The 13,540-nt window shown below is 53.4% G+C and overlaps 4 protein-coding genes across 4 annotated transcripts; 1 reads left to right on the top strand and 3 right to left on the bottom strand.

Moving 5' to 3' along the window:
• Positions 1 to 1,510: 1,510 nt before the first annotated feature.
• ACET3X_006942 (uncharacterized protein) lies at positions 1,511 to 4,854 on the top strand. The gene is made up of 2 exons (XM_069453127.1): positions 1,511 to 2,551; positions 2,651 to 4,854. The coding sequence occupies exons 1-2, from the start codon at positions 1,746 to 1,748 to the stop codon at positions 3,786 to 3,788; spliced, it is 1,944 nt and encodes a 647-aa protein (XP_069305710.1). The 5' UTR covers positions 1,511 to 1,745; the 3' UTR covers positions 3,789 to 4,854.
• Positions 4,855 to 6,344: 1,490 nt separating this feature from the next.
• On the bottom strand, positions 6,345 to 8,862 carry ACET3X_006941 (uncharacterized protein; the record flags this gene model as incomplete). Its single annotated transcript, XM_069453126.1, has 6 exons — positions 6,345 to 6,375; positions 7,337 to 7,401; positions 7,668 to 7,974; positions 8,070 to 8,163; positions 8,217 to 8,256; positions 8,308 to 8,862. The coding sequence occupies 6 exons, from the start codon at positions 8,860 to 8,862 to the stop codon at positions 6,345 to 6,347; spliced, it is 1,092 nt and encodes a 363-aa protein (XP_069305709.1).
• A 1,056-nt stretch (positions 8,863 to 9,918) lies between these two features.
• Positions 9,919 to 11,072, bottom strand: ACET3X_006940 (uncharacterized protein; the record flags this gene model as incomplete). Its single annotated transcript, XM_069453125.1, has 3 exons — positions 9,919 to 10,487; positions 10,554 to 10,925; positions 10,979 to 11,072. 3 exons carry the CDS (start codon positions 11,070 to 11,072, stop codon positions 9,919 to 9,921), a joined length of 1,035 nt encoding a protein of 344 aa, XP_069305708.1.
• Positions 11,073 to 11,601: 529 nt separating this feature from the next.
• Positions 11,602 to 12,355, bottom strand: ACET3X_006939 (uncharacterized protein; the record flags this gene model as incomplete). Its single annotated transcript, XM_069453124.1, has 2 exons — positions 11,602 to 12,142; positions 12,279 to 12,355. 2 exons carry the CDS (start codon positions 12,353 to 12,355, stop codon positions 11,602 to 11,604), a joined length of 618 nt encoding a protein of 205 aa, XP_069305707.1.
• Positions 12,356 to 13,540: the final 1,185 nt, after the last annotated feature.

Raw genomic sequence — 13,540 nt, 5'->3', positions numbered from 1 at the left:
AGGGCTCTATTACGGCGCGAAGATGGTGACTGCAGTGGAGATGGACATTTCGCAGCTGGATACTTTGCCTACTAGGGCTGTCATGCGAGACCTGATACAAACCGTCTGATGTTGCTCGGCGGAAATGGAAGAAAGCGGCAACAAGCAAGCATGATAGCGATTACGAAAAAAGCGACCAATAAGGGACGGGAGAAATCTGGAGAGTTTCCAGGCCTTCGGTAAGAATGGGATAGTGGGATCTAGAGGGTGGCACAGGACGGTAGGCTGTGGCTGCTGCTGTGTTTGCCTCTTGATGAGCACGCCGACAGAGTCGAGCCATAGCCCAGCCAGACGGAGCGGCGGCCGCTTGGTACCTTGCACGAGGTAACTTGGTCACGATAACGAGGGCGGGCAGGCAAGTACAGGAACGGTAGTCGAAAAGGCAGAGGAGACAGGGAAGCAGGCTGCGGGCAGGGAGCGGTGAGATGACTCGCGGACGCCAGAGCGAGCCGGAACTTGGACAGATGACACCATGATCAAGACCGTCTAGGCGGCCAAGAGGGCTCACCTTGCTCAGGAAACGAGGGCGAGCTGCGCAAAAAAGGGAAATGAGATCAGAGTCGGGTGACGAGCAAGTGCCGGGCTACGAGTGGTCGGGGGGTTGGTGGTTGGTGGGTGATGATGGTCGGGGTGTAGTGTAGTGAGCAAAGGCCGGGGCTAAGGCGGGCCGCGTCGCACTCAGCAGACAGTCAGTAGTCATGATGATGATTACGCCAGAAGGTCGCGATATGCGCCGCTACCATTCCGAAACAACAAGTCCCAGAGTTGCGGGAGGGCATTTTTTTCGACAAGCGCGGATTGCATCTTGACTCTTTCGAGCAGAGTTTTCACAGCGGGCGGCCGAGGAGGGTATAGGCGAATCGCGATGCAGTCCGGTGGAAATCATGGCAGTATATGGGCCGGCCCGCGCAGACTAGCCAGTCATGCTCTACGTATCGATAGAGCAGCAGCAGTGCAGAAGCGCAGCAGCATTGCAGCAGCACGGAGCGGCACGGGAGCAGCAGCCGAGCTGTCGTACCAAGCGCTCAGGTCTGGTTTGACACGCAGCGGCGTGTCTGGCTTGACAGGACAGACATGACAGACTCGCCATGTCTCGTGAAGCCAGAAATACACATGGGTGACAGCGGGCGGGCGACAAACGGCGGCAGAGCATCACTCTGGCAGACGGTTGTCGGCCAGCCAGCGACATGCAATGCAGCGACGGCCCCAGGGCAAACACTGGGTAATCAGTGCGGAGGGTGAATGGGCCCATGGCGGGCGTGACAGGACAACCCCAGCCAGTCGCTGCTGGGAAGAGTGCTGGAATGATGCATCAATACCCGACGCTATTGGGGCGTCCTATCAGCAGGGCCTGGCACTGTTTCGTGCCCAGATGCATCCCACGGAAGCGTGACCCCGGTCGTCTCCTACAAGCCTGCTTCTTCCTGCACACCCCGCCCCGAAGCCTACCACCATGCTTTAAGCCCCCTCTCCCACCTTTACCCTCGACCACCCTGACCTGACCCTCACTGAGCCGCTATTTTACATCGCTCGCTATCCAGACGCGCATCGCCTCTGCTGCCCGTCTTCTGCCCCGTTCTTCACATCTCCCACAGCTGAAGTTGAGTACAATCGCTAGGCACATCCTGCGATCAACCTTTACCGAAAAGAGCAATCCACACCGCCAGTCCCGCGCCTACACCGGTACTTTGATACATAGGCCCGCCATGGACCATCACTACTCCAACAACGCACATCACATGGATTTTCACAGACCAAATTCGACACTGAACTCTCTCGACAGGAAACCTTCGGCTTTTTCTTTTGACGACAACGCCACGCTCGACTCCAGCATCCTGGACACGCCCGTCCTCATGTCGCCCACCACCAGCACCCAGGGCATCTTCTCACCCGACACATCCATCTGGGAGGACTTTTCAAATGGCCAGTTCGTCGACCGGACCGCCACCAGCTCTGTTGTCAACACTAACGGCAACAACCCCTTCTTCACCGAGCAAAGCAACAACCCCTTCGCCCGGTTACCACCCAACCAAGCCGCTACCTACGGCCAGCAGTCATGGCCCGTGACCGACAACTCTGGCTCCAGGACGCCCACAGCCCCCAAGCCGCTGAACCCCTTCGGCCCCGGTGACTTTGGAGCTGCACCCTTTGTCGAGCAGCAGCAGCAGATGCCCTTCCACGGACTCCCCGTGCACCAGAATGTCCGACCAAGCGCCGTCTTCCCCTCTGCCCCAGAGCAACCCATGTCGCCCCACACCCACTCCGACTGGATGGCCTTCAACCAGCAGGAGATGGACGCACGACCGGGACCCAAGCGAATGAGGCCCAACACCCCTCCCCGCTCCTTTTCCCCGCGTCGTGACGGCGGCATCCGGAAGAAGAACGCCCGCTTCGACATCCCGGCCGAGCGTACCCTCGTCAACATCGACAACCTCATCCAGAGCTGCACCAACGAGGAAGACCTCAAGGAGCTCAAGCAGCAAAAACGACTCCTCCGCAACAGGCAGGCCGCGTACGTACTCCCATTTGGTTCTTGGCTCCACGCTCCACGTTTGGTCCAACCTACCTTTTGGTCTGTCCTCTCCCTATTCATCAGCTAACATCATCATAGTCTCGACTCCCGGCAACGAAAGAAGAAGCACACCGAGGAGCTTGAAGAGGAGAAGAAGCAATGGATGGAGAAGATCTGCCAGATGCAAGATGACTTTGCTGCCATGCGCATCGAGTACGACGCCCTTGTTGCTGAGAAGGAGAACTGGCACCGTGAGTCCATGGAGATGCACCACATGGTCAACCAGCTCCAGTTCGACAAGGAGGAGCTTGTGCGCAACCACACTCTCGAGACTGGCGAGCTTCGCAAGAAGGTTTCCGTCCTCACTGAACGCCTAGAAGCTGCCACCAGCAATGGCATGGCTGCTGCACCCAGCTCTACTTTCACCGACTTCGCGTCTGAGATGGACAACCTTAACATGGGCAACAGTGACTGGGACAACTACATCTTCGTCAACGACTTTGCTTCCGACGACCAGGCCACCCCCCAGCAGAACCAAGAACTGTCTCTTGTGTCTCGCAACAAGGACGAGGACAAGCCCGTCGCTTCTGGTCTCCTGCTTATGCTCCTACTCTGCGGTGCCTTCGTCGCAAGCAAGTCTGGCAGCGCTCAGCCTCCCATTCCTCGCATGCCCGACGAGGTCCGTGCCGCTTCCGCTACCGTTCTCGACAGCATCTTCAAGGATGCCGGTGTGTCATCTGCCATGGGCGAGCAAGGTCTCATTGCCAGCCACGTCACTGGTCTCGAGCCTACGCCTTCCGGCATGGCTTGGCCAAAGACTACCATGTCTGGCTCTGAACTCGCTGGTATCTCTGGCTCGCACCTTGACCAACTGCACTCCCATCTCACTGGACCCACCAAGGAGCAAGAACACGAGCAGCTGTTCTCCATCACTCCCGACCAGTACAACAGCATGACCTCTCTCGACTTTACTCGCTCCCGATACAGCATGACCAGCGATGACCTCAGCGACCCCCTCTCCCCTGGCTCTCAGCCTTCGCATCGTCGCAACCTTGCCGAGACCCTCGCCGCCATGCGTGAGCAAAGCAAGGGTGACTCTGCTGCCGAGATCTACACTCGCAGTCTGCTCTGGGACAAGATCGCTCCCGAGGTCGTCCACGAGTTCAAGCGCATCGTCGAAGAGTCTGCTGCCATGTCGCGACCCAACACATCTGACGGCACTAAAGCCGAGTGCTAAATAGCACACCACCACCACCACTATCGTTACCAACAACCACCTCTCCTTTGTACTTCCCCAAGTTGCATTTGTCGGTTATCAGCATAGCGCTTCACTTCTTCGCACCCCTTGTGTAGGGGTGCTTGTAGGGACACAAGTTGCATCACGGTCCGGCTGGAATCTTTGTTCTTCCTGCGCGTTTCTCCTTTGAGCGCTCATGATGAGCACCGCCTTTTTCCTTTCTACCACAGCTCTGGCTGCTTGCCAGTCTTCTACAATATGGGACGGCAACGTCGAATTTCGGGTCAACCTTACCAGGTACCCTACTTCGCTTGAGCATAACATGGCGGCTGTTTTCCTTCCGTGTCGAGACCTGGTTCACGACTTCACCTATTTATCTTTTTGCTCTTGTTTCCTTTGTATTGTGGCTTTCTCCTTTGGCATCAGACTGGTTTAGCGAGCAACACATTCGCGGTTGGCATCATCTTTTGTATTTACTGCAAAGCGTAGCGAGCGTTGGATGTTTCCTTTCACGTTACCACGAGATATTGAGAGAGAGAGAGAGAGAGAGAGAGATCGAAACGATGGATATGGGACATGTATCCGACGATTGTACATGATGGCATGAGAGCGAGACAGATTGACAGCATTCTTATTTCTGGTATCTGAGCGAGGAGGAGGACGATGATGATGATCAAGTTTTTGGTTTTACTGCTGAAAGAGACGATTGCTTTCCCCTTCTTCTTCCCCTTCCTCCTGTCTTCTCACGACTAACATGACCTTTACTACGACCTTTACGCCTTCTTACGATAACCCCGTTCACGCTACAACTTTCTGTAATACCCCCTTTCCGGACTCCCCGTCCGCGATGTTTTGAGATACCAGCCTTTCACGTTTTTCCCTTGTCGCGTCACTGAGCGCGGCCGTTCCTGCGACCCTTTGTCACAGAGCCTTGTCTGGCAGGGCTCGATTGGTTGGCATGGCTCGGGAACAAAGCCACTTGTACTTAGTGTTTATCGCCGTACTATTGGGCGAAGAGAAGGTGCGAACGAGTCAAGTAATGCTATCGGATTGCCTTCCTTCAGCGGTTACGTCGCTTCCCTCGAATGATGCCGACTTTGTGTCTTCGCCACTGATTGCCATGTTCGAGACTCTTGCATCTGACAACGCCAGCCCGCGTCCACTTGTCGTGATGCATTCTATGCAAGCCCCCCAGCTCTCTCCCGCTCTGGCGTGAATTCTTCCCTTGTCCACTCACGGCTTTTCCGTTCAAGACCCACGGCGCGGCTGACTGTCGCGTACCTCGCATCGCGCGAAGCGTCCATGAAAGGGATTCCCCTTCCATAATCAAAGGGACACGCGCCATGAGCGGGTTTCCGCATCCTTCACAGTTGATGCGCATTGTGCATAACATATCGCATATAGCGTGCGTATCTGTGACTTGCACAGCCATTCATATTACCCCGGTAAACACGCGAGTACATGTTAGTAAACGAGCCAGCGCAAGCTACCTATTCACAACCTTCCTTTACGCGTAAGAAAATCTACAACATGCACGTCCCCCCCACTCCCCCTCCGGTCTTGCAAGGTGAGACCCGGAAGGAAAAAAGCACGCCTATCGTCCGATTTACCACAGGGTCCAGCATTTCTGCAACATGCAAATGCAAGTTATCGGCCCACAGTCCACCCAGTGGGGTGTAAGACAACATTCGTCATCAATCGCAGCAAGAAAAGGTGGCTCAGCCCCACGTATGCAGGATCTGGGTGCAGGCGGATTGCAGACATGGTGAAACATGATGGATGAGGGACTAATGCAGCAGAGAATGCGGATGATGGGAAGATGGATGATTCACATTCGGACCGCGTCTTGCGAAAATCAGGGTACACGGTCGGAAGGGAAGGGTGATGTGGGTGGCTTAGTACCACATGGCTACTCTCTGTACAATAGTATCCATACGATATCGTTGCTGCTTTATGGACAATAGGAAGCGATGATCTGATCGAAAAAGAGACTTGTCAGAGGGACGATGTCTTGACTGTCACACAGAGATGAGATGCACACACCCTCGTTGAGCTTGATCTGACAACCTTCCCCAAAGCGGGCTGCTGTACTACGACACAAGGCCGTTGCTGTGCCACACCACATGCTCCCCACGTTCTTAAAGCGGAAACATAGCCTATCACGTTGAGAGATACCATGTCCTTGTTTGGATCATCAGGACCTTAGTTTCCCATAGCCCAGATGATGGTCTCTCAGCTACGCCACTTGACTCAACACTCCCTCAGCAAATACGGTAGTGCGAGCCAGGCAATAATTGTGGGGGAGGAAAATACGGGAAAATCCAAGACGAGGGAAACAACTGATAGGCCAGAAAAGCGGTGTGAATTATTGGAAATAACGTTATGCAAAACATACGTTCTAAAGGAAAAAACAATACTTCCCCGCGCGGGAAAAGGACCACACTTCCGTTCTTTCTTCTCACACGACCACCCTCATGACTCCCAGGGTTAGGTTTGTTATACTAAAGTCGGACCGGGACGGAAGGGGTTTTCCGAAAGCGGGTTACGGATCGCGTCTTATTTGGGATTGTACTTGTCCTTCCAGATCCTGTAGAGAGACACAAGTCAGCACGTTGCTCATCCCACCAATCAACGGAAATATCCTCGGCATCCAAGCAATCCAGACCAAAAGCGACGGGATGCCGAAACTACTGCGGCCTAGGATCCAGATCGTGATGGTGATGATAATGATGATGATGTGAGTCGTCCCGAGGCTGCCGTCATTGTCGCGATAGCCGTCATACGAGATATTCCAGTCTCTTTTCAGCATACACCATTGTCGCGCCATCAATGCAACTCAATCTCCAGCTTTGCTCAGACCATCTGAACATGCACCATCTGACTGTGTCTCCACACACACACAATAACGATGCGCAACTCTGTCGTCATTGGCTACCGTCCCGCTTACTCTTTGGTCCGCAACCGAGGCCACCGACGACACGCCACGTGTATCCCCGTAGACAAGCTTGTATGTGCTATTCACCCGACACAACGGGTCTGGAGGCATGCTACTACCCACTACTGGAATGGGTGAGCGAGGCTTGTGCCAAACGGGTAATGTGCTACTGGTCAAGTTTTTCTTTGCGAATGCCATCATGTGTGCGTAGCGGGGAACTGGCAGTAAGTGTGACAGGTCCTGCTGCGGGTGAGGGCGAGGGCCGTCCAGGCGTCCGCATCGACTAAGCGAGGAAGAGAGTCAAAACGGTGCGTCGATGGCCAATCGGTTATGCTTGGCAGATGCGCGTTGAAACTGGTTGACCGATCCGGACGGTAGCGCCGTGCATTAGACTGTTGGATCATGTCTGGTTGCTATGGTGGCTTGGTGTTGAGAATTGATTGAGGATGCAACACCGGCTGGGACGGGATGGCGCGGGTCAACGTGATAGCAGCTCGTGGTGACCACCATGTGCTCCATCCACACGGCATTAAGGTGGTCCTCGGTCCGGCATATTTTCGCTCTTTGTGTTCGATAGTAGAAGGCGATGAAAGAAAGACTGTGCGGTACTTACCAAGTATTGCCTAACGTCTTGTTCCCTTTGGATTCAGCGAGGCGCAGGAACTGAGCTGCTTTGAACTGGCAAGGCGCAGTTAGCATACCTGCCGCACCAACCGAACACGCCAAATGCTGCCCAAACAGTGAGGCGAGAGAACGAGGGGAAGTAGTGGCTCGGTGGATCTTGCGCGTGATGACTGAGGTCGAGGCTGTACAAGACCTCCAAGCTGACCGTTCGCGCGCTATCGCATGAACATCTAGGCGAGTCGACATTGACCGGTGACGCAGTCGCACACGGCAGGACAACGATGGTTGAATTGTAAGAGAGGACGACATGGCTTGCTTACCTTATCCTTCTTCGTACCGAAACCCTCGGTATAGCACCAGGCTACCTCATTCATTGCGTCTGTGTCACCCAGGTTGGCAGCCGTCTCGTAGTATTGCTTCGCAGCTGCCGGGTCTTTCTTGATGCCCCAGCCATTGCGGAAGCAGTTTGCGAGCTCATACATGGCCAGCACAAGCTCGCCTTTGGCCGCACCACCTTTCTTCATGCCGGCCCCAAGGGCCAACTTCTCGACCTCAGCGCTGTTCGCCGCTGCCATGGATAGGTATTGGACAGCTTGTTCCTGGTCAGGCACACATCCCCAGCCATGGCTATGTTCTGGTCAGCGATGCCTTGGGCAACTATCAGGGCAACATTTGGGTATGTTCTGGTTACATCAAGCTGCGAGCAATGAAGCTGAACCTACCGTAACGCGAGACCATATAGTACTTGGGCTAGAGCATTGTTTGCGCCGGTTGGCTCTGCTAGTCTACCAAAAAGCGCGGTAGAAGCCTCAAGATCTGATCATCTTGTCAGCTTCATCATGGCAGACCCCCCTCGTGTGACTACTCACTTCCTTTCTCATGCAGGCGGATAGCCTCGTGGATGTTCTCCTATGCAAAGCTTAGACCAATACTTGCCCTTCTCTCCAAGGTTGTGCCTACCTCGTCCGCAGGCGCACCGACAGTTCCACTGCGACTCCTGGCGCTTGTCGGTCGTCCGTGTGACACTGGACTTGCAGGCTCGTAGGTTGGGGTATTAGGCTGACTGGATGCGTGCTGCAAACCCTCGGTGACCAGCACCGTAGCCCTCGTCTCCCACTTGGCCTCTTCTTCTTCTGTTCGTGCGACACCGTCGCCTCCCACTTCTGGCAGGTTCTCCGGTACGTTTATCGAGCTACTCGACCTGCTCCGCCCAAAGTGTAACCGCTCCGCCAGTTTGTTTTCCTGCTGCCCAGTCGCCGACGCCTGGGACGAAGCGTTGCTGCGACTTCTAAACCTGCCAAAGGTGCCTCTCGAAGTGGGCGACAGTAGGGGAGAGTTGCGCGTGGGATCGCCGGGGAAGCTGGGCGGCTCGATGGTCTCTTGCGTCGAAGTCGTGGTGCGGAAGAATTGGAACTCTGGGATATGAGGAGACAGGGTCGGCCCAGTAGGCGACATGGAAGCACCGCCCTCGTCCCTGATCTTCTCCTTCTTTTTCAGCAAGTCTTTGAGCGCCATGGTGGTGCGCAAAATGAGATGTCGCGTCGGGTTTCGCGCTGCCAGCAAAGGCAAGGGGTACGCGGCTGGAGACCTAACAATATTCAAGGGTAGCCTCACACAACGGAGGGCGAGCGTCGTGCCGTTGGTACTATTCAATTCTGAGGGTTGTCTTATATCTCCGTAGACTCATCGCAAATGTGGACGCGCTCATGGTCCTGCCGGCGCGGGCTGTCGAATTGAACAGCTCGATTCTCTGTAGGACGAGGGCCAAGCAGTAGCCGCAGCCCCCCCTCAGCCTCCACAGCGCGCCGCATATGTCAGACGCACCGCTGCCATCAAGCGCAGCAATCAGCAGTATGCAACTTTGCTCCGGTACGAGATTGATGTGTGTGATAAGATTCCATCGGGATTACATTCAGAATGCACACGACATTGAACACCATCCGGACCTTTTGCGAGTCGTCAGCACTAGGGCGTGTCTGATCTCCAGGAAATCATGGTACCTGACGCTACTCATGCCCCTGTGTTTGAACATCCATCCTTGCAGCACAGACATGGCTATCGAACATCTCTAATGGACAACCTCATCGCACCGTCACAATAGGCAGAAGACGTTCCTTCAGTCTAGATTATTTGAATTGTCTTTTCATGCTTATTTACTGTTCTCTTTTCAACTACACGTCCTGAGAGGACGACTTTAGCCCATCAGCAAGCCAACAGCACCCTCAGGGAACTTCGCAAAACCCCCACCGAGTATCGTACAGCCTCTCTTTTGGACAAAAGATACACGTGTAACATCGATGAGGGTTTGCGCCAGAATAGAAACGATAAAAGGACAAAAGAGGTAAAAGAATCGTGAGAGGGGGTATCATCGAAAGAACCCTAAACGCCATGAAAAGCTCCGAACCTTGAAGAGTCAAGATAAGCAAGAAACGATCATGACAAGGACCTACCAGATCGCAAACTCGCAGGACCAAAACTTTGGAAAACTCGAATTAGGAAGGACCGTCATGGAATCTGAGCAGGGGGGGCACATACATGTCCGGGCATCACCAATCCAGCGGAAGGCCGTGCTTACTCGTCTGTCTCAAAGGCAACAAAGTCTGCCTGGTGGGTAAACTCCTGAGGCGTCCGAGGGGTTACAGTCTTCGGCATCGTCCACTCTGGAGCGTCCTGAGCGGTATCCATGCCCTTGTCAGAAGTGTCCGGAGTAGCGGGAGTGTTTGACGACGGAGAGTGGACTGGGGAAGACCCACGAGTGGCCTTCTTCATGCGAGTGGCGCGACGGATGTGCGAAAGGCGGCAGCTCTCACCATAGTAGCAGTCTCCTGTGTTGGCGAAATCGGGACACTCGTGCGCATGCAGCTCGGCACAGGTGTCTCCCTTTTCGCAATAGCCCATACGTCCAAAAGCTACGCAGTTCAGGGCCGAGGGATTGACACGGATATGGGCAAAGCGGCAGTGTTCCTTGGTGCATCGGCCTGCTTGGAAATGAAGACATGTTGGCGCGTTGTGCGACGACGCATCATGAGGTAATGGGCAGTAGTCTCCTTTAGCACAGTTATCCTTATAAAACCAAGGCTTGCAGACGGCTTGCTTTTCTGGATCATGAACGAGGTAGCATGCTGGGCGGGAACATTGACCTATTCATACGTTAGAAGCGTACAAGGGTAAGGAAAGGTCCCGAAATTGTCGTTTCGTCGAAATACCTGTGGATGTGAATATGGCGCAAAGTCTCCGTGATTCGGGCTGCTGGTGATCGCTTGACGAGGAGACAGTACCATCGGCCGTTGTCTGCGGCAGGTCCTCCTCTTCATTTACCTCGGGAGACGGGGTAGCATTGCCGGTACCGGTGACAGCGACGGAGCTATGCGCAAAGCGAGGTGTGGTGTAGGGACGCGAGTAGGGATGGTATGGTGTGTGACCTCTGCCTCTGCCACCACGATAACCGCCGCGATAGCTGCCTCGTAGATGGTAAGAGGTGTCATGGTGATTGAAGGTGCCGGAGGGGGTGCGGTAACCAGAGCCAGAGTAGCCATTCGACCTGAGCTCGTTGTCCCTCCTCATGCGCACAATGTAACCTAACATCCAATTGTCATTATCTTGCTGAGCCAGTAATCTTCCCTACACCTACTCTTGAGCTCTGCCATGGCGCGTACTTTCTCCTCCGGTGAGGTCATCGCGGCGATTTGGTCCTGCGTGTACGGAGGTGGGTCGCGCGACACCATGTTGGACTAGTTGATCGGGAAATCTATGGGCTGAAGTTGTTAGTAATGCGCAATACTATCACTGCAGCGTCACTTGAGGTTCTCGTTGTGAGGTTATCAGCATACGGCGGATGGGTTTTACCAAAGCAGAGCGTGGGGCAACAAAGAATCACACAAGTCGTCGCGAGGCGGCAGCAATTTCTTGGCAGGGTCTATGTCACGTGGCGTTCCAGAGCGCTCACACCCCCGAGAATCAACCGCGATCGGGCATGCGTAAGTGTTGTTGCACAAAGTGCAGTCAAGGCATATACTAACTTTATAAACCCATGTTCAGATCTGGAAATTTGAGTAAAAGCGTAGAAAGTTTTGGGTAAAGGAGTTCATTTCTGACAGTAATACAGTAGGTAAGATCCAGACACAGTGCGTCCAATTGCTGGTAATAATTATACAGACATAGCTGATTTTAATTGTAGCAGATGCATGCTGATACCACAGTTGTATCGCGTCACTCGGGTCTCTCCATCGCGGTTCGTTCTCCAATCTCCATACCTTACTCAAAGTACCGCACCACAATCTTGATGTCCGCTCGACCTGCTTCCTTGAAAATTGACAACACCGACATTTCCAAATGTTCTCTGACAACTTCAATGTCACTACCGAACCAGATCAGCGTCACCTCGCGGAGGCTGACCAGCTGACACAGATCCCCCAGTTCTTCGATGAACCAGGCTTTGAGTCCAGTCTCTGGGAGCTTCCCGTCTCTATAGACTCCAAAGGCGTCAACGTAAAGTCGTACGTTGGATATAATGTCGGTCTGAGAAGTCGTAAATGTCGTGAGCAACAACTCGATGACATGCTCTGCGTAGCCGACAAAGACGTTGAGGGCGAACGGGAAGAGCTTGGCTTCAAGGTAGATTTGACGACACGCCTCTAGTAGGTTCAACTGCGACCTGGGGTACGCCCAGTGGGGCCACTCTCTATGCTCGCGGAAAGGGCGGATAGGCTGGGACAGGAAAACGTATTCGTAGATTTTATTGCGAAGCTCTGCCGGCAGACGGAGGAGTGGTGACTTTCGATGATTCCGCTGGGAGCTGCGTTTTGGTTAGCGGGTAGCACAGGAGAATGCACTATACCAACATGCACCCTAAAGGTATGCGTAGTAGTCTCCCTTGTAACTCTAACAAAGTGATAGTGCATGCCTCCAGGGCAGGTCGATTCTGTACTCACATTGCTGCGAGGCGATCCATGAGCACGATGCTACGGTCGTAGTATTGTACACGTTCTGGAACAGTTGGCGAGTACATGGCGAGTGTAGAGCTCGTACTTGGGTACGGGGAGTTCAGAGTGATGATAGTAAGAAGACTAGAAAAAGACTGCGTGATCACTGATGAGCGTGTATGAGGAAAGTGGGGCGGTAAACAAGAAGGACGGTGTGGAAGGTGCTAGCTGCGGTAACAAATTGAAAGGTTAGTGACGCCTTCCGCGGAATGACTATATCAAAATCGAAAATATAAAGCGGTTGTCTGGTTTTTTCCTGTACTGCAGTCAAACGCACCAACCGCATGATTCCGGACCAAGCGCCCAAAGACATTACTCACTGGGCACAACGAGACTCACTAGAGGTCGAGGACATGTCTGCCTGGTTCCGCGTACTTACCACAGGTTCAAGAATATATTTCCTTCTTTTTAGAGCGTTTCACACATACGTAGTTGTTCTCAATCCTGATAGTCTTCATGGCCGTAATGGAAGTGCTTCTCTGTGTTTTACTCGTGTCATTGCGCCTGCATTCACGCTAGATGCTGGTCGGACAGGGAAAGCCATAATGACAGGGCGAGAGATTTGCGCATATGATGTCTTTGAGAGAGTAGGAGAATGTGAGTCCATTTTAGTGGTAAGATCAAGGCAACATGTTGCCACGATACAAACTCACCGCCTATCTGTTAGCTTTATAGCTGCACCGAAGCAGCGACACGTAATTCACAGCAAAACTACACTATCGTTCAAACAGTAAACGAAATTTGATCTCGCCTCCGCATGCTGTATGCTGCATCAAACTGTCCATTATTGACACAAAATTCACTTTAGGAGTTCAGAAGTACATGATAGTCTTACAACTCTATCGTGGCCTGAACATTCCACAGAATATTGGCTTATTCCTGACTGGAAAACTTTGTGGCGTTTCTCAAGTTCAATTGACTACCCTTGAAGATATTTGGGATGAAGGATAATAGTTTGGGTTCGGGGTAGATTTGACGGCAAGTGAGGAGTCACTGTCAGGGCCTATCCGAACAAAGTGCGCGACCAAGAAGGCACATTCGACTCGTTTCGGGGTCCGTAGCGGGCAAGAGGCGTAAGATGATGCAGTATATCTGGTTTTGGAGAGTACTGTTGCGATTGGCTAGACCTCATGATAGTGATGATGTAAACCACAGTGCAGCGAGCGCCGCGAGACTATCGGTGTCATTGTCGTCATGTCCTGCTTGTTTGT

The sequence above is a fragment of the Alternaria dauci genome, chromosome 6 (genome assembly GCF_042100115.1).
Source record: "Alternaria dauci strain A2016 chromosome 6, whole genome shotgun sequence".
In the NCBI taxonomy this organism is placed as follows: Eukaryota; Fungi; Ascomycota; class Dothideomycetes; order Pleosporales; family Pleosporaceae; genus Alternaria; species Alternaria dauci.
Note: the sequence above shows the minus strand (reverse complement) of the source record. Positions and strands in the feature narration are given on the sequence as shown.